General features: G+C 40.4%; 1 protein-coding gene across 1 annotated transcript in view; it reads right to left on the reverse strand.

Annotated features, from left to right (window-relative positions):
• Positions 1-498: 498 nt before the first annotated feature.
• jakmip2 (janus kinase and microtubule interacting protein 2) overlaps positions 499-20,740 on the reverse strand; it is a 30,655-nt gene continuing 10,413 nt past the window's right edge. Inside the window, exons 2-22 of the mRNA XM_066717016.1 lie at positions 15,850-16,105; positions 15,173-15,670; positions 14,312-14,521; positions 12,662-12,760; positions 11,968-12,114; positions 11,660-11,800; positions 11,289-11,345; positions 10,322-10,444; positions 9,859-9,987; positions 9,358-9,441; positions 8,550-8,612; positions 8,331-8,429; positions 7,422-7,523; positions 7,117-7,170; positions 6,806-6,871; positions 6,448-6,516; positions 5,901-5,978; positions 5,403-5,606; positions 4,883-4,948; positions 4,286-4,360; positions 499-3,975 (exon numbers count right to left, since the gene is read on the reverse strand). Coding sequence (XP_066573113.1) covers positions 4,310-4,360; positions 4,883-4,948; positions 5,403-5,606; positions 5,901-5,978; positions 6,448-6,516; positions 6,806-6,871; positions 7,117-7,170; positions 7,422-7,523; positions 8,331-8,429; positions 8,550-8,612; positions 9,358-9,441; positions 9,859-9,987; positions 10,322-10,444; positions 11,289-11,345; positions 11,660-11,800; positions 11,968-12,114; positions 12,662-12,760; positions 14,312-14,521; positions 15,173-15,670; positions 15,850-15,978 — 2,469 coding nt within the window. The 5' untranslated portion in view covers positions 15,979-16,105 and the 3' untranslated portion in view covers positions 499-3,975; positions 4,286-4,309. The remainder of the gene's footprint in view (positions 3,976-4,285; positions 4,361-4,882; positions 4,949-5,402; positions 5,607-5,900; positions 5,979-6,447; positions 6,517-6,805; positions 6,872-7,116; positions 7,171-7,421; positions 7,524-8,330; positions 8,430-8,549; positions 8,613-9,357; positions 9,442-9,858; positions 9,988-10,321; positions 10,445-11,288; positions 11,346-11,659; positions 11,801-11,967; positions 12,115-12,661; positions 12,761-14,311; positions 14,522-15,172; positions 15,671-15,849; positions 16,106-20,740) is intronic.

Below are 20,740 nucleotides of genomic sequence, written 5' to 3' on the forward strand. Positions count from 1 at the left end.
CTGCACGCCAAGAACTCCATTCCCATGTACTGATGTCAGCCCTCCTATCCTCACATAAAGGGCTCTCACGTTGTGCTGGTCCGTAGCGGCCAGACCAGACCGGCGCTTCCTGCATAAGTCAAATAAAAACATGACCCACCCGCCATTTACCAATGACAGGACTTGATATCAGCTTCTTCATTGGTACCAAGATTTCATGCATATGTCATCAAGTACTGGCACTCTTAGCAACTGGCATGTGGGTCAATTTTTAGTTTTAACCTGGGTTTAATTACAGTAAGCTTTTAAGCCCACTGAAAACAAACTCCTTTGGAAGGATCTTTCATCATGAATTTTCAAATGCCTTATCTTCGGCGAGCCGCAGTCCAAGTTCTGATCCACAGCTGTACCCCCAGATACACTGTTTATGATGATTTCAATCAAATTTGAAAATACAATACAATACTAACCATAACAGAATACATTTGTATTTTAGAAAAAGTCAAGGTTTATTATTGATTATTGTTGTTATCACTATTATTGTATTTCTTTTTTTTTTTTTTTTTTTTTTTTTTAACAAAGTCAACTACAGAAAAAAAATATAATAATAATAAAAATTTTAGCATTCGTTTTCCTCTACAGATTGATGTATACAGGCAGGATAATTGCTACAAACATGTTCAGATGCACTTTCTTTATTGTAGTGACAGGGAAAGATGGAAACAAGTAAATTTCTAATCAATACTTACATGCAATGGTAGGTTTCTCAGAACCAGTGGCCACAATTGTAAAATGCTTCTCAGTTATTTTTAACAGGATATATATTAAAGTGCAATTAATAACCCTTGTCAAACTGAGACAGTAAGATGTATTAAAACTGATTCTGATATTTAAATGTATGATTGCAGAATTGCGGATTTAATATCTTTATCTTCAGACAAGTCCATTGTGCCACATGGCATGGCGACATCATGTAAATCAAAATAAATCTTACCATACACAGTCTCTTAAAGGCTCTCTCCCAGTTGAGTTACACTAGCATATTAAATCTCTAAGTTCAATTGTGTCATACTCTGAAAACAAAAGATACACCTCCAGTTTCCATAGTGATGTAAAAAAAAGTGCCTCTTTCATTAATTTACATTTCAATGGCACTATCGCCATGTCCATTTTCATTACCAAAAAAATAAAAAATCTGTCGGATTTAAGATTGAGTTCAAACGTGTGTCTTCTACAGCAGGCTGAGATGTTAATGGAAATATATACACGTCTTTATTTTCTAAAAATTGAGTGCTTTCCTGAAATCTGTTTTTATCTTTATTCTCCTCAAATACTGGTTCCCGTTTGGATAAGTAGCTGCAAGGAAATTAGAAAACAAGACAAATTAACTATACATTTTCTGTCAGACACTGTGTGGCGAGTTGTTTTTTTGGAACGCAGATGTTCAGAATCACCCAGTTCAACCGCTAACCATGTGGGCCTCCAAACAGACAGGAGACATGCAGCCAGCACTAACGAAGCAATATCAGTCTTCATTTGTACTGTGTCTATGACCAAGAACACCTCTCAGAAGTCCTTGTTCTGTTTATATACTGACTACAGGAGACTTTTTGCCATTGTTCTATTATCAGATAGATAAGAAAAAAAACCTCTGACACAATTATTTATTTTAAATAATTAAACAGGGATACTGAGAAATTAGGGTGACATCAATGTGGGACAAAAACTAAAAAGCAGAAATAGAAACTGCTGGAAAGTAAAAATATTCACATTTTGAATGTGTGACAGTCTGCAGCATCTGTAAATGCCCAGACCAAAATCCATTAGGCTCACTGGCTCTGATAACAATTGCACAGGAAGAAAGAAGCCCTCTTCATCTCAGATGGCACATATTCCACCACAATGGGTCAAATCTCTGCATGGTATATGCACAGAAATGGAAAGGTGAAGACACATAGATGTATTAGATCGTTGCCAAAGCACAACCATCCTCGAAAAATAAAGTACAATCTGAAAACTGAAGGCCATGAAGTTTATTGTCATATTTTTCCTAATTTTTTGTCCTTTATATATAACAAAGACGGAGAGATGAGCAGTTTGTAAAGTAAGTTTCTCTTGGAAGACAGAAGTAAAAAACAAAAGAAAAGATAAAGAAAGACAGCTAGAACAATCAAAATAAGTCAGATGAAATGAAAACCAGCCCAGATGTAAATAATACACTCAATATGTAAGTCATGCTATATAATTAAAAAGCAGTCGGGGGGAAAAAAAAGGACAGAGCATTTAAGGCAACTGCTATCAAAGTATACAAGTCAGCTCAGTCAAAGATAGGTCAGGTGAGTTTCTGTCATTCCCCTTTAACATAAGCTAAGAGTATGCAACAATAAATGTACAGGTTTCAATCCTTTAAGATCTTAATTAGCCAAAGCTTGTTAGCGACTTGCAGAAGCTGGAAAATGCATTTCGGTCTTTCAGTCTCTTTAATATTGCAAAGCAAATACATAGCCCTGGTGAAGGAAAAGACAATGCTTCCATATCAGTTACCCCGACTTTCTCTTCTTTCAACGGCTAGAGGTCAGTATAGTGTTCTGGCTTGCAAAGCTTGTGAGGTTTGGCATGACTAAGGTCAGTCTCTGATTAAATGTTTCCGGAGAAGTAGATAAAATATAGCCAATTCAATTAAAACAGAGCCAATTACAACAGTGCTCACAGAAATATGATATTCTTTGCAGACTCAGCAAGCTGTATTATGTCCAAAAAAATGCTTAACAAGCTAACAGCTGATAACTAGAGTAGGACCAATGCATTGGTGTGTTTCCTGCTGGTATAGAATATTTACTTTTCACAGTAAAAAATAAGAACAAAGAAAACAAATCTTCCAATTCGATACTTACATTTGAAAATAGTAAGGTTCATTTGCAGCTGTCACCACAATAACAGAACAATTTATACAGTAATAAAAACAGCAAGGGATTCTATTGTTCAAGCTGCAATTTGTTTAAAAAATAAATAAATCAATCCAAAGTATTCACAAATGGAAAGGAAAGCAGTTACAATTCATAAACATACACAGTCATGTACATATCAACAAAGGTATATTAATATACAGTATGTTAGAGGCCATTGTTTCAGGAAACATCTGGGGACAATGTGTCAAACAGGAAGTGTTTAAAAAAACACTAGAGGTGAGTGAGCAAATGCAGTCCTTTCGCTTTTAAAAGATACAGATGTAACAGGTTCAGGACATCTTATAATGACAGTGTTTAATTTTCAGCAGATTATGTAGTCAAACTGTGTGAAGTCTCTGTGAACCTAGGTGGTGTAGTTTTCATGCTGTCTGTTTGGGATGGGTCTGTTTCTCCTGCTCTATCTCTCTAGGAGATCCACTTACAGCTCATTTGTGGGATGCTTTTTGTCTTGCCCCTCCGGTGTGGCGTGTGTAGATACAGTATAGTGAGTCACCTTGATCACAGTTCCTGAGAGAGTTTCACCTAATCCCTGCCTGATAGCCGGCAGCTTTCCAACACTTTCCTGATGTGGTTTGTGGAAGAGAGAATCTGAAACATCCTTTCCCATAGAGGTCTTTTAGGTTTCCCCCCCACCCCCCTAACAAATCTCACTGTTCCTGCATTCCTTGCCAGTTACTAGTCTAGTTAAGTTATTCAGTTTTCCCCTGCACAGCAGAGATAGCATCTTCCCAACTTTGGTTTGATGTCAGAGACGTGTTTTGCTAGAGGAGTTCAGGTGAGCGTCTATGTCTTCTCACAAGGTAAAGGTTTAGTTGACTGGGTAACGCAGGATCAGTTCAATGCAGCATATAACGAAACTTCAGATTGGGTCTCAAGAACTGTCAAGCAACCAATCCAGCGAATGGCTTATTCAAAATAGGTCAGAGTAGCCGTTGCTACACAAATGTTAGCTGTAAACAAGGCTTGGTTCATTATAAAGACGGAAACCATTGTTGTTCTGTACAATTTGTCCACACTGCCATACAGTCTGTAAAAGGAAACACAGAAGAGAAAAGTGTACACACTGTAGGCTGGAAAGCACTGAGAAACAACCTCTTTAACTGCCTCCATAACTCAGACAGTGGTACAAACACACAAAGAAAGATGGAAATACTCCGAAACATGGTTAACTTATACAAGACAGGATATGACTATGGAAAGACAGGCTACAGATTGATTTTTAAATGTTTTGAGTCCAGCGCTAGCCTAAGCCTTAAATGTAATGCACATGCAAAATGGAGCTGGGGTTAGTTAGGTAGCCCTGGGAAACTGTGAGTACTTCCAAATAACCAACTCACCTCTGCTGGGAGATGTCTCGGACATCAAGGCCAAAGGATAAAGGCAAGAGAAAAGAATAAGAACAGAAACAAGAACTGCAGAGAGGAGGGAGAGAGAGAGAGAGAGAGAAGTGGGAGAAACAAAGATCTGTTAGTGAAAGGGTGAAGCAGGACCAGCTTAGAAGAAAAGCAAAGCTGAAAAATTAATTTACAGGAGGAGAAAAAGACCAGGGAACAGGTGGCAGTACTTCTCTGGACTGACATAAACTCCAGATCATTGCAACATCAACAGAGACTGCAGGAAAGATCCATTTAGAGCTGTAGCATTTGAAGCAGTCAGGTTTTATTAAAAAAAAACACACAAAAAAAACACAGGAAAGGCAGGTTTCTCTTCCCTTGTATTCTTTTTTTCCCTTTCAAATTAAGCTGCGATTAGAAACCAACCTTTGTGTCAAGTACGATGTACTGTAAGCTGCACGATTAACTGTGAGAACTTCATTAACAAATGTATGAACAGACAAAGATCGTGCTTTCGAAATCTGTGTATGATACCAAAGCCACGTTCTGATGGGCGCTTGAGAGAAGACATTCCACTTGTGCAAGAGAGGTCCACCTCACCTTTTCTTCAAGGTCTTTGATTTGTCTCTTCTGGACGTCTGTTTTATCCTCCAGATCTCGGATTCTCTGAAAAAAAAAAAAATGTTCAGTAAACATGTGGTTCTTTATATCAACAGCACAGCCAAGCATTTGACATATCCAGAATTAAACTGGGACAATTCAGGGCCGGGCTTTCGTTCAAATAATTATCTTACGGATTCCTACACAAGCTCTCCCTCTGGTGGATGCTTTGGGAAACAAGCAAGTCCACCTAAATCTCATTATGCCACGCACTGAAACTGTCAATCAAGCAGAACTGGTATTATACAGGGTGTTGTACAGAGAGAGAGATCGATACATTAGTTGAAACCATTCAAAAGAAACTGGTATACAGCATACTGGGAGATGAAGTATGCTTTAAAGATTCATCTAACTACTTAACATGATGTGAATTGGCACTATGAATGCAGCGAAGGTCTTTAATAGTAATAAATAAACAAACACAAACACATAAGACAGTGTTTTTTTGTGGGAAGACTACCTGATGGGCCTGGTGCAGCAGCTCCATTCTCTCCTGCAGGATCTGACAGTCGTACTCCCGGCTCTTCCGGAGCATCTGCCGGCGCAGCTTCTCCACGGCCGTGCGCAGCTCGTCCTTCTGCTTCTCGCTCAGGGACTCCCCGTACTTGATCACCGTGTCCTGCTGTAAGGCATTGTACAGGGTGGCCTCCAGCTCTTGGATGTGCTGCGGGGAAAAAAAAGGGACGTTGATTAGAAAACCATTAGAAAACCCTGCATTGGCCGGTCAGGCAAGCTTGCCGGACTTCTCTCATCCTGCGCCCATTTATCTTCATAATCTAGGTGACCGAAGCAACAAGGATGTACAGCTGAAGTACAGGGCCTTGTCGGGGGAGTGGATAGTGGAGTGGGCTATCGCTGCATAGGTCATGGTGTAGATAGACTGTAGACATCAAAGTAAAGTCATGTGAAAAGACAATACGAAAACAAGGACAGAGAGAATGGAGCTGTCTGGCTGTACCATGTAAGCTTGATCCAGAGCTTGCTTCCTGTAATCCAGTTCCTCTTCCAGATAGCCTTTCTGCTTGCAAAACATCTCCTGCAAAATCCATCACAAACACATTGACCTCAGTACCTTCAAATTCCCAGACACAGTAAAGGGCTGACAGACAACCCACATGGTTTTCATAGCTGCACTGTGAAGTAGCTGTGGTGTGGCTCATGTCTAACAATAAATTAATACATATACACATATTCACAAATTCATATTAAAAAAAAAAATAATAATAATAATAACTGCACTCTCTGCATATGATACCAGGCCATACTGCATTATTTATTATACTGTATAGATGGCTTAATGCATCACTATAGTTCAGTGTGTATTATTATGAAGCAACGTATTAGCTGCAGAAGAAGCATATTATTTTTTAAAGTGTGATACAATGGTACAGTGGTTTGCCCTTATCATTCTTAATACCTATCTATCTAGCTAGTTTTTAAGAGCAGCAGGACAAATTTATACACCTGAAAGTACCTCACCACATGATGTCATCACCACAACTCACCATTTCGAGCTCCAGATCGATCATTTTCTGATGCAGAGCCGCCTCCGTGCCCTCAATCTGCTGTATCCACTGGAGAAATGACAAGTGCACACAAACACAACACAACAATGAAGCATTCCTTCGAAAGACATTCAACTGAAGCATCACTTCAGTTTCCTAATAATTCTGCCATGCCTTTACTAACCTACAGACTGAAGGTAGAGTCTTACAAAAACTACACAAAAGTAAGAGAGAGTTAGCAAAAGCTTTATGTGCAGAACACTGGAGAGATCCCCTGGTTTAGGTTGTGTGTTTCTAAATCTGTGGATGATCACTGCTTTAGACTGATGAAGAGAGAAAACAATATTTTCTGAAATACCTTCTCTGCGAGTGATAAGACTGTGCTGGCTTGTATGATGGCCACCTGCTCTTCATTCCTTAGATTCTGCAGGAAACAAAATACAAATAAAGGTAACTAAACAATTTAAGAAGGCAAAGCAAGGAACACTATAACATTCTGCATGACAGTATAATTTCAATTTCCTACCTAACTGTACTTTTTTCCTTTCATGTAAATGACTTGTCTTAGTATGGAAATACAGACTGTTATGCTGGCTTTATGTAAAACACATGTAAGAGAAGTGATTTTAATCATACACAGCCCTGTAGCACATAGAAAACATAACTTACCCCGTTGTCTCCAAGAATATCCAGGAGCTTTATGAGATCAGGAATACATACATCCTGAAAAGAAGATAGGGTGCATTAGAAGCTGTATTACTCTGTAAACCTTCACGTCTGTGTCTTCGATTTGTGCAAACAAAGATTAGGAAGTTACGAACCAGAATAAAGTGCACAACTGCTCCTTGCTAGCATGGATTGATTTATGATGCATTATGATTTACAGTGTGTTGGCCATGGTAGTGTGTGTGTATGTGCTTGTGTGTGTGTGTGGCAGGCTGCTATGCAAGCCAGTCCTTAGGCCTCAACCCTACCTTCACCCCCTCCTTCATACAGTAGATCTGGAGAGCACTGACACCATCAGAGAAGGGCTGGTGGATCTGGAGATTAAAAGGTGGGGATCTTCTTTCACGCTCCTGCAAACAAACACACAAGAAAAGGCCTTTTCACTCCACTAGAATGGCTCACAGGCATTCTTCTCATGGAGTTGGGGGGGTGTATGCTTTAAAAAAAAATAGCCTAAAAAATAATATCTGCACTGTCAAGTTAAGCTGCAGTATTTTCCTATATTGAGCCTCCTTGGATATGCAGTACAGTACAGTAGAGTAGTTGCATGGCTGGTGCACCAGATGGCACCAAAACGTGTATGTGTTCTGCACGATGGTGGGTGTCAATCAAAAGCGGCCGCTACAGCTGGCTGGGCAATGCCCGTCCCTTTCCGAGTGGGTGAAGTAACCTGGCAATCAATTAGGGATGCAGCAGGAGTGGTGAACTGTGGGAACGGGTGTCTGCATTTCAATTCGTTCCATATACTCGGTCTACAGGCGGAGGAGACCGTGGGGGGGAGGGTTGCTCAGCTGGGAGGTTTTAATTTGGCATTTTATTATTCTACAGCAAACAGAAAAGTACCCTCAAAAAGACCTTCACTCTCATGCTTAGCTTAACACATATCAGATATCAGACTGATTTTCGTCTGTGGCAATGCAGTTGTTGCTGTTATTCGATACATACACACAAGTCTTGAAGAATTCAACACCAATACATTCAATTAGTTAAGTCCAAACCAATCAATTTTTCAGTCTCTATATACCAGTTGTGTATATGAATGCAACTACAGTGCAGATAAAGTCCTCAGCAAACTGTCAGAAGGCAACAATATGCATATTATGTTACAGTCAACAGAGACAGGTTTGGCGTTGTCTTAAATCAGAAAAGCGTCGCACCTCCAACTCTAAAATACGAAACTCTAGTAGCTCATTCTGGTCCCTGGAATCCTGTAATTCTTGTTGAAGCCGGTTTATGTCAGCTTCCAGTTTTTCCACCTATAAAAAAACACAAAAAAAACACAAATGAATTGCAGTTCCATTTGGACTTTGACTCAGATGTAGTTTCCGAGATAATTTCCACACAAGCAAGCATCTCATATATGAATTGCTTGGTACCTTATCGAGGAGTTCTTGATTTCTTCTAAGGAATAATTGCTTCTCTTCCACCCATTTAGAGTCCTGCAGTGACAAGGTTAGTCAACATGGACAACATTAGAATAGGAAAATCAATGACTTGTGCTGAAACAAAATACAAAAAAAACCTACACATATCAAGTAAATGTCAGCGTTTGTAAAACAAAACAGTTAGGGTTACTGAAAACAACTGTCTTTCAAAACAAACTGACTGAAATAACAACAGTCAAATAATCATTAATGTTCATTGATTCCCCCCCACCCCCAACAAAACGGTTATAGTATGTGGCAGTTGCACCCATGGTTTTGAATTGTAATTAACTTTTCACAGTCACTCTCTAAATGAAGACAGCATCATTCCTCTAGGCAGCCCTGTGGTAACTACTCCAGTATGTCATCCATTATTAGCGTTAAACTGGAGCTACTCTGCTGGTTACCTACGATTTGCTGTTACGAAATGTGGTTTATAATCAAATACCTTTATCTAATGTGCTTTGGATGATTTATTTTAGTCCATAGTCTCTGCATATGTCAGAAAATAATTTCCCCTCACACTTGCATACTCGGTATCAGAGTTGGTTCCTTATATGGCTGTCCATTTACGCATGCATTTTGAACGTTTATTTACGGATTAATTCACTCGTCCACCCACTTCAATTTTCTTCAGTGCATACACCACCAGATTATGGATTATGACCTCACATCCCTCTTCAGTCCATGAAATTAGGACACCCACTTTCACACACACACAGACAAACACACTCACATACAGGAATTACTATTGCCTTACCTGTCCTTTTTGGGCAATTTCTTTTTCAAGGTCTTCGATTTTAGCTTTATACCTGAGAACGTCGGCTTGAAGCTGTTCGTGAGCCTGTGTGAGAGAGCACTGCGGTCAGTTCTGCTGCCCGCCCCCCCACACACACACAGACACACAGCCCTGACCCAGGCATCAAGCTTGCACCATCAACAAAGCTGCTGTGCCACAATTACCTTTTATATCAGAAAGTGTAAATCATTCAAAGCACGTGGAAACCCATTCCAAATCTTTGACTTGCCTTGAAAATAATAAAAAAGCAGCCAATATCGGAGTCATTATATTTCCCCCCTTTTTCTTATCTGTCCTGAATGGTCAATTGTTACCTTTGAAGGTTTGGAACACATTATCGAAGGAAGGGTCAAAGCTTTGTTGGTGCTATACAGTGTTACAGATTTTCAAAGAGAGCGGTCAACTAGTAACTGAAAACGTCAGTCTGCAGTGGGATTCCTGCTTAGCAACCGAAGATCATACCTTGGCTTCCTTCTCTGCATCCAGGACCCCCCCTTTCTGTTCCTGCAGGAGGGCATAGGCTCGCTGGAGGGCCTGGTACTCCCGTGTCAGCTGGCGGAAGCGCAGCTCCGATTCCTCTGCCGCCAATCCCTGCAGCACAGCATGCAAATAGTCAGTGGAATAAACCAATAAACACTGGGGGAGCCCTGGGGGTCCTTAGACACAGTACAAAGGGTGCCCCCCCGAAAAGCCTGACAACAGACACATCAACCCAAGACCTAAAAAATGCAATTCATTAGTATAAAAGCTCTGACTGTGTTGATGGAGGAGGTACAGGTCTGAGGTACTTCCAACATACATTTGCTCCAAGCATATGACAATTAACAACCAATTTATTAATTTACTTGTATTTATTTTAGTCTAAGATATACAGTAATTCCCTGTAAAAATTTGATTTTTTTATGTTCAGTCCAGAAAGACTTACTTCATCCAGGTCTTCATCAGGAGTGGCTGGTGTTCGGTCTGTCCTGAAGGAAGCCACAGATGAGGTGTCAGAGTCCATCGATTCCTCGCCGTACCCAAAGAAGGTGTCCACTACTATGTGCCTCTGCAATAACATATAATTAATAAATCTTATAATCCAAACGGTGATGTTATGAGTGAAACAGGCTGGTTGACTCTCCGAAGGTTTAGGAGAAACATCCAGGGAGTGAACAGGCGTGGAACAAACATTTTCTAATCCCAAATGGTCACATTTTAGGTCCTTGTGCTGACAGCAGAAGAGGAGGATTTATTAGACTTGAGATGTTAACCTACTAGAAAGCTCAGCCAAGCCACAGTCCTGACCTCCAATATTTATTAAAGATCCACTTCCTGGTGTGGAGAGGCAGGAGGAGAGCCTGGGAGTTGTACAGCAGTGTTTGTGAGTACTGAGAGAGAAGAGTATTGACAAGAAGGATTGCTTTTGGATTAACGGGATTTTATGTTTTGAACATGACTACGGATCACGTACATTGTATCATTGATGTTCATCTTGTGTTGCTGTAACTGTTAGTTGTAGGTGTAGTTCAGGGATCTGTTTCTGTTTTTAGTTTAGGCTCGAGAGGTGCTAGGGTTTTGTACAATAAATCACCCTTCTTGCACCATAATCCATCCTTTGTGCTTCCTAAAACCTTGCCTGAGATCCAATCCCATCCCATCCCATCCCGGTACCACAATATATATACTATCTCCCTCTCTCTCCCTCTCCAGATTTCATCCAGCTACCCCATTCTATTCAATTTTGAAAATAAATCATTAATTTGCTTTTGATGCTTCACCTGCTCACACTTCTCTTACTATTCAAATGCATTTATTATCTTTTAAAAAGTGTATCTCAATTCCTGGACTAAACTACCAATTTCACGAGCAGTTAATGTTAATCCTACGACCGAGTTTCGTGAGCCTCTTACCTTAATGGGTTTGGAACTTCGTTTATGCCTTTTCCTTCTAATCAGTTTCTCTCTGTCCTGGAACAGCGAGAAGGTGGAACAAAACAGACAAACTGAAAATTACCCAAAGGCATAAATAAAATACAGTAATTCAAAAAGTAAATATAAATCAAAACAATAATGTGACAACAATGACAGTTTTATAAAAATTGCTTTAGGGATTTTGACTATCAAGTTATTACCAATTTATTACATGGTAATTACGTATACTGCTACTTATCTGAACGTGTTTTTGATGCAAAAAAAATAATGTATGATATCCAAATATCTCAACCCCTGGTTAAAAGGACACTGTGCCATACTGTGGCCTTTCTGACTGGAGGGAGACTTACCCTGGTTAAGTCATCAATCATGTTCTGTTGTTCGAGAACCTGTAGTTTTAAAAATTCTATTTCTTGTTCTTCGTGAGCTTGATCCAGGTCATTCAAGGACTTCAGTTTCTTCAGAGGAGCGTGAGAGCTCATCTTTTCCTTCTGCAGATAAAAATTATACATAATTGTATATTACATAAAAGGCTCTTCTTTTTGAATGTACAAGGTGGCCATACAAAATTAACACATACTTTGCATTTAACCATCCACATATTTGGAAAAACCTTTCTTTTTCTGGATCTTGTAATAAGGCAAGATCTCCCACTTACCATTTCAAGGTTTTCTTTCGTTAGTGCTTTCAGCTTGTCCTCTAAGCGCTGAAGAGACTGGGTGAGCTCATCGTTTCTCTTGCTGAGCAATTTGTTTCTATCCAGCAGTGGTTTACACTGTTTCTCAGATTCCCGCACACGTTTTACCTGTGGAAATACAAGATATACTGTCATGGTATGGCCTTTTCACTTATTTGGCAGCTCCATTTTCCTTTCCATTATTTCACTGATGGAATTTCCAGTTGAAGGCTATGAAGAAAAACTTCTATTGACTGGGAAAAAGGTCATCTAGCTTGATGGATACAATCCACCATCTAGAATTAAATTTAAAAAAGCATTGAAAAAATGTTCTTTACATCCAGTTTTATTTTTGGATGAGCAGTGCTACACATAAAAGGTGGAAGGGAACATATCAAATAATTACACAATCAAAACTGAAGACTCGAAGTGAATGTTTATAAAATACTGTATGAATGCTAAAGCTAAAAATAAGGTTTTACACAATGCTTATCAAGCACCCCTTAAATTAAGATAAAAAATCCTTAAATATAAACAATTAAACCAGCTGATTAAATTGGACAGGACAGGAACATTGGCACTTGCTTTAACTAGGAGACTCTACAATGCAGGCATGTGTTTGCATGAAAGGTTGCATTAAATATAAAGGACAGCATGAGGCCATGCCAATCCGCACCAGTTCATTCCTCTCGTGAACCAGCAGCGTATTTCTGTCTTCCAGCTTCCTGATGGTGGAGTTCAGTTCTGCCACCCTCCTCTGGTTCCTGCGCATGTCCTGCATCCAAAAACATGGGAGTGCTCGTAACTGTGGGTTCCTGTATCTTGCTGGCAATCACCCCAAACCAATTGGCACAGGCTTATTTTTAGTGTCTATTTAACACTTTGTGAATGACATGCATTAACTCTCTTCAACGTAGCATAAAGATAGGCACTGCCTGCCCACTGAGACTAAGGCAAAACAGAGAACAACAGAAATGGCAGACATGACATTTAGAGTTGATACAAATAATTAACATATAATCTGTTGATTCTTGGTCTCATGAAAACAGATAAAGACAACCCATGAGGGGCAAAATCTCTGTGCTGATCATTTAACAAGACTATGGTATGCAGACAAATGGCTGCACACTATATCTGATCTGAGAGCACCTGCTGAGATAAGAGAATTTGTAAATGCGAAGGATTAAATCAAACTCAGACTAGAGGAGTGGATCAGTGATCATCTTTTAATACTGTGTTTCACATCCATTTGCATTCTGCACCAACTAGAAACATGGATTTATTTCCATGTTACCGTGTATTCTATGACTCCAAATAGGTGATTTGGCAAAAAAAAAAAATAATAATCTTCATCATCATTATGCATTCCTTTCCTACTGCAGAAATGCTTCAAATCAGGTTTTAAGCTGAAGCATTCAGGTAGCTATCGGTTCAGTCCGGTTACAGGTGAGCAAGATTAGCCCTATTGTGGGGAGATATGAGTACCCAGCATTTCAACCTGCAAATTTATCTGTGTACATCAAGAAGGATTATCATTTCATTTCCTCACATGCAGTACAACAAAGTGACTTTTAGCATTCCACATTTGCAGCCCATTTCTGGAACTCTCCATTGCATGGAGCTACAATGTACTGTACAAATCTTGATAAGGCTTCCTACCTTAATGGAATTTAAAAAACAAAACCTTGACCCCCCACCCCCCAACATAGAATAGCAGAACTAGAGCAATGATATTCAAACGTGGTCATGGGAGCTTCTGGTTTTCCAGATTACTTGATTTCAGCTGAATCAAATTATTGTCTTCACTGGTCTGACTTACCATTGATTTTGCAGTGGAAGTTGTTCCAAAAACATTTAACACTGTGACCTTTTAGGGACAGCATTTACTGCACTAGAGCAGTGGTTTTCAAACTGGTCCTGGAGTACCCCCTGCCCTGCTGGTTTTTGTTCCAACTGAGGTCTTAATTGCTTAATTGAATCCTTAATTGACCTAACAAAGCAAATATAGCATTCAATTAAGTAATTAACAAAAACCAGCAGAGCAGGGGGTACTCCAGGACCGGTTTGAAAACCCCTGCAATAGAGGGTACAAAAGGGAGGACTAATACAGCTCCTACAGACAACACTGCTGGCTCACAGACCCTCAGATGACCACAGGGGTTGCTGTTGAGCTCAGGTAAAACCCAGGCTGACATCAAAGCCCACCCAGCCCTAGTCACAGTGTGCTGCCAGTGATACCAGATCTATAACCTTTAGTGCCATGCTGCTTGCTGTGCAAAGGGGAGGAAGAGATAAACCAGGCCTGCGACTACAGGCGTGACCTCACCGGGCTCCCGCAGTGCTCCGCCCCATCCCCTGCCCTGCCCGGGATCTCTCGCTTGGGACTGCCCAGGTTGCACTCAGCCTCCTTCACCAGGAACAGCTGCTCGTCCAGAGCGTCCTTCTGCAGTTGCAGTTTCTGCACGAACCCCGTCTGCGCCTCCAGCTCTTTCTCCAGTGAGAAGATGGTACGGTCTTTCGACTTGATCTCGTCCACCTATGAGGAGGCCCACCAGCAATCATCACAAAGAGGTCAGCCCCCAAGGACACATCACCCCACTTAAATGCCACCCGGGGTGAAATGAAGCCTGACAATAACTTGAATGTGTGGAACTGCAAGACGTGCTATAGATTGTTTTTACTGAGTGATGCACTATGGAGTACTGGAGGAACTTATAGATTATCACATCCACTCAAAGCAGTTTTGGTGACGCCCATACACAGAAATAAAGTTCAGCTCTTTCAAGTGACAACTTATGGAGCTCTTTAAAGCAATGGATAAACTATGATCAACACAGCCTCGTGTACTATATATATTTGGCATTTTAAAAACATGGCTATAAAGCAATTAATCAAAAACAACACTATAAAAATTTTGGCAATACAGTCATTTAAAATCATGGTACATTAACATGTAAGCGTTGGTACAAATTGTATATACGGAGCAGACTCAGTGTAGCATTAAATCATGGATGCTGTGGTTTAATAATTCACACAGATTATGTAATCAAACTGAATCAATTAAGTAATTATAAATAAGCTCTTTTGGTTTGTTAAGTTGTGTTTTCAAGTTTTGTGTTTATCTACTTTTTCTCTACTGCCTCTCTCACTGATATCAGTGTCTAATTCCAAGAACATTAATACTTACAAGCCTACGGATGTCCCTCTCACAGTCCCACTTAATCTTGGAGATCTGCTCCTGATGTAACTGGTGCTCGCTCCTCAGGTCCCCGGCTTTCATTTTGTCCGCCTGGATCACGTTGGTGAGCGCCTCGTCCGTTTGCTTCTTGGCCGACTTGAGCTCGGCGATCTCCTGTAGCAGCTTCAGCCGTTCAGAGTCGAAGAACTTCCGGGCCTCCTCCCTGGCCTCCAGCGTCATAGCTGTCCTCACTTTCTCGCTGCTGCCATCCCGCAGACCTGCGAGGGCCGTCTTGAGCCGCAGGTTCTCGGCGTCCTTGATCTTGACGGTGCGGGCCAGCTCCTGCTCGTGCTGCTTCACCAGGGTCTCCCTCAGTGCCTGCAGCTCCTTCATCTTGTCCTCGTGCAGCTTGGCCTTCAAATCTGTCAGCGTCACCGTGTGCTTGTGCTGTTCCTGCTCACGGATCCGCTTGCACTCCTGAACCTTCTCACGTTCAAGCTTACTTACCTGCAGGGGAAGGATCAGGGCAGGGGGTGAACATTTGTCAATAAATGAGTGGAGGAAACAAGGCAAAGCCAAGCACATTTTGAAAGCTTGACGTTATTTAGTAATCGAGTTTTGCCCCAATTTCATTTCCAATTTCTCAAACAGCATGTGTGCAACGGTCATGGTAGAAGCACACTTACCTTGCATTTCTCTTGATGTAGTTCTATTTGAATATCAGTCAGTTTAGACCGGAGATCTTCATTGGCTGCCTGTAAGGCAGATATAAGAGCTTCAGGCTTCTCGCCCTTGGAACGCCCTTTCTTTGCCATGTCCACAAATACTACAGCGCCTTGAATACTATCAATTAGGAATGTCCATCGCCTCAAAGAAATTCACTAAGGTCCTCCAGTGTTTCCTTTCTCGCCTCTTCCCCATTATCTCTAGGACTCGGAAGACCTGTTAAAACACACACACAAACACAATATATCTATAAATGCATTTATTCATATTATTCTCTCTGCTTGTTAGTCTGAGTATTTAAATCTATGCATTGATTGCTTTTTCTTTAATTAGCTTGCAGTTATTCAGTCTATCAGATTTACAAAAGTATGGCTTAAAAAGGATTGCATGCTTAATCAATACCACATTGTATATATATATATATATATATATATATATATATATATATATATATATATATATATACACAGTGAGGGAAAAAAGTATTTGATCCCCTGCTGATTTTGTATGTTTGCCCACTGACAAAGAAATGATCAGTCTATAATTTTAATGGTAGGTGCATTTTAGCAGTGAGAGACAGAATAACAACAACAAAATCCAGAAAAACACATTTCAAAAAAGTTATAAATTGATTTGCATGTTAATGAGGGAAATAAGTATTTGACCACTTCGATCAATACTTGGTGGCAAAACCCTTGTTGGCAATCACAGAGGTCAGAGGTTTCTTGTAGTTGGCCACCAGGTTTGCACACATCTCAGGAGGGATTTTGTCCCACTCCTCTTTGTAGATCCTCTCCAAGTCATTAAGGTTTCGAGGCTGACATTTGGCAACTCGAACCTTCAGCTCCCTCCACAGATTTTCTATGGGATTAAGGTCTGGAGACTGGCTAGGCCTCTCCAGGACCTTAATGTGCTTCTTCTTGAGCCACTCCTCTGTTGCCTTGGCTGTGTGTTTTGGGTCATTGTCATGCTGGAATACCCATCCACGACCCATTTTCAATGCCCTGGCTGAGGGAAGGAGGTTCTCACCCAAGATTTGACGGTACATGGCCCCGTCCATCGTCCCTTTGATGCGGTGCAGTTGTCCTGTCCCCTTAGCAGAAAAACACCCCCAAAGCATAATGTTTCCACCTCCATGTTTGACGGTGGGGATGGTGTTCTTGGGGTCATTCCTCCTCCTCCAAACACGGCGAGTTGAGTTGATGCCAAAGAGCTCAATTTTGGTCTCATCTGACCACAACACTTTCACCCAGTTCTCCTCTGAATCATTCAGATGTTCATTGGCAAACTTCAGACGGGCCTGTACATGTGCTTTCTTGAGCAGGGGGACCTTGCGGGCGCTGCAGGATTTCAGTCCTTCACGGTGTAGTGTGTTACCAATTGTTTTCTTGGTGACTATGGTCCCAGCTGCCTTGAGATCATTAACAAGATCCTCCCGTGTAGTTCTGGGCTGATTCCTCACCGTTCTCATGATCATTGAAACTCCATGAGGTGAGATCTTGCATGGAGCCCCAGACCGAGGGAGACTGACAGTTATTTTTTGTTTCTTCCATTTGCGAATAATCGCACCAGCTGTTGTCACCTTCTCACCAAGCTGCTTGGCGATGGTCTTGTAGCCCATTCCAGCCTTGTGTAGGTCTACAATCTTGTCCCTGACATCCTTGGACAGCTCTTTGGTCTTGGCCATGGTGGAGAGTTTGGAATCTGATTGATTGATTGCTTCTGTGGACAGGTGTCTTTTATACAGGTAACGAGCTGAGATTAGGAGCGCTCCCTTTAAGAGAGTGCTCCTAATTTCAGCTCGTTACCTGTATAAGAGACACCTGGGAGCCAGAAATCTTGCTGATTGATAGGGGATCAAATACTTATTTCACTCATTAACATGCAAATCAATTTATAACTTTTATGAAATGCGTTTTTCTGGATTTTTTTGTTGTTATTCTGTCTCTCACTGTTAAAATACACCTACCATTAAAATTATAGACTGATCATTTCTTTGTCAGTGGTCAAACTTACAAAATCAGCAGGGGATCAAATACTTTTTTCCCTCACTGTATATATATACATATATTTATTTATTTATTTATTTTTTAACTGTTGGTGTTTTAAAGAAATAAATCATAACAGGAGAATCATGGCTTTGTCAGCTGGGTCTACAGAAAACAGGTTACATTGACTGGAATTCTGTTCAACTATTAAGGCAAAAACAGCCATCAGTAAAGTGTACTTCCTTAATCACTACATTGAAATTCTTATTTTCTGGTGTCTGTTACAGAGTGTCCCTCCTATTAGACAGATCAATGGGAATAGGGATGGCTGTGGATACCATATGGAAGGGAAAAACATATCATTCCCTAGGGAATTTCTCACTGCAACACTCCTTGCTTTGTTACTGTGCTCAAAAAAAAAAAAAAAAGTTGATCTATTTTACTCTGTTTAATCTTAGTAGAGTTCATTATTGTAACAACACATTGAGCAGGACTTTGCCTTTATGCATCACATATGGTGAAGCTAAGCATTGTCCCGAGGAGAAAGGCTTAATCTAATTCAACCCAAATCAAGTTCAGCCTCATGCACTTATTTTAAACATGTCTGCTCGCTTTTGCACGTAACATGCATTAGATAATATCTCTGTGTTTCGCAGGAATCCTTCCTGCTATGGCATCACTTGCAAGAGGATCGTCAGCTGCACACCAGTGTTTAAAAAGGCATCTGTGCTCAGTGTAGCAGCAGCCCACTACCATGGCAGCTGTGAGAGAGGAAGAAGAGCTCCACATGAGGAGATATGACACTGGGAGATTGACTGTCTCCATTGGCTCATGCTAATACAGTGATGATGCAGGCTGGGTGATGCTCTGAAAAAGGCTGGCTGTACACCTACAGACCAACACAGCCCAGAGAGGCAGCTCCCTCACAGCGAATGTGGGCAAAACCATTGATGGATCAACCCTATTCTCAGTAGCTTCTCCATTCGCTAGCAAGCATGGGAGCCAGGATGTGTTATTTTAAGAAAGGATTACTGAGGGGGAAAAAACACAGGATTTTTTTTTTTTAACATTATGCAAACTATATGCAACCACTTTTCCCCCCCTTATATTTACAGTTCTTACATTTGTGATCAGGTACTCTATAATTAATGTAATTCATATGCTGAAGCTATTTTAAAACATAGATATCTAACTATGTTTCAAAATTTGTTTTGTTAATACTCTCATCTCCTAATGTTGGACCCTCACAAAGGCTATTGAAAAGGGATAATGATAATTATTCTTAAAAGATTACATCCCAGGTTTCTGATGACTGTCCACATTACAAGTTGTCTATGATGGCTGTGCTTTCCGTGGGGGCTGATCTTTTTACTGCACGTTGCGTAACACTTACTCGTCGGGCTTCCAACAACGGCAACACAAAATCCAACTAAAAAAAAACCACTGCATCTGTTCGTATTCTACTCATTTCCATTCCCATTGTACCACAACATATTTTTGGAAATGGGGATTTTAACAGTACAATCTATGTGCAATGTAAAACAATCACATGGCATCAATTTTAGACATACATATTTATTTTAGGCAACTCTATGTCCAATTTATAGCTTACAGTGTTCCAGAAAATCACCACAAATAATGAAATCTTATGAACACCTCTTCACACTTGGAGGAGATGACATTTAACTCGGATCAAGCACTATTAACCTGCCCATTGTTTTCAAGAACAAGGTGAAGGTTTGCAATACAACATTCTACAAAATCAATGGTGTAAAAAGCAAGTAATTATTTATAGCATTATGGATGGGGGAGTATCTATTTCAAGACTGCGTTCCACTGAGAGAAAGGAAGTCAGGAAGGAAAAAAAATAGCCCTGAGAGCGAAGCCATGTCTTACGATAGATGAGAGGACCAGGCTCTTGCACTCAAATCCTGCTGCAGTCCGCACTGTGTTCTGGCTTTTGCTCTAACCCAGATCCCATTTACTAAATTGGTTTGATTAGTGGAAAACCTGCCTGAATCCAATACTTGCGTACAAGCTGCAATGTTACAGCTGGAATATGTTGGATCAAAAGACTCTTTTAATCTATCAACAGCAGGCTTGAGTATGGCTTGGTGATGTTGATGCCATTTTTACGCATTTAAGGACCCAGGTTTTTGACAATTTCTTTGTCTTATTTGAACAGGTTCTTTTCAAAGCCATCTGGAAAACTCCTTCTCAAAATCAGACGAAAGCATGAGCTCCCTCACTAATTTCATATGCAGCGATACTTGGAAGAACTAAAGGAAGATACTATCATAATTAATACTTAGGACTTAACAAAATGTAATCACAGAAAGGGAACATAAAATAGGTTAGTTAGAGGCACTGCTAGGGAACAGAAAAGTAATTAACAGAATTTGAAACTAATAGGAAATTAACTGGGATAAAAAAAAGTGTAATTAACAGGGAAATATGGATACATTACAAGTACACAATGTGTTCTTATCTATTAGTGTCACTTGCAAAAAGAAGATGAAAAGATGCAAATGAATACCTCTTGAAGGCACTGATATTCTGCTGGATGGAAGTATAATACAGACCTTCTCCAACAGCCAAGACACCAGCTCTCTGGCTACGATTCTGTCAGCTATAAGCTATGTTAATACATAGCTTCAGCCTCAATATGATTTACATTCATTATAGAGCACACTATCACAAAGCTAAGAACCGGGCGAATTAGGAAAATAAAAAAAGGGCTTGAATACCAGTTAGCCTAACCTTTAAAACCCAGAATTATAATTGCTGAATACTATATGCACATAGTGACTACAGCAGTAGCATATGACTCAAGCACACACATATTTCCATTACAATTACTCAG

The sequence above is a fragment of the Amia ocellicauda genome, chromosome 11 (genome assembly GCF_036373705.1).
Source record: "Amia ocellicauda isolate fAmiCal2 chromosome 11, fAmiCal2.hap1, whole genome shotgun sequence".
Taxonomy (NCBI): Eukaryota; Metazoa; Chordata; class Actinopteri; order Amiiformes; family Amiidae; genus Amia; species Amia ocellicauda.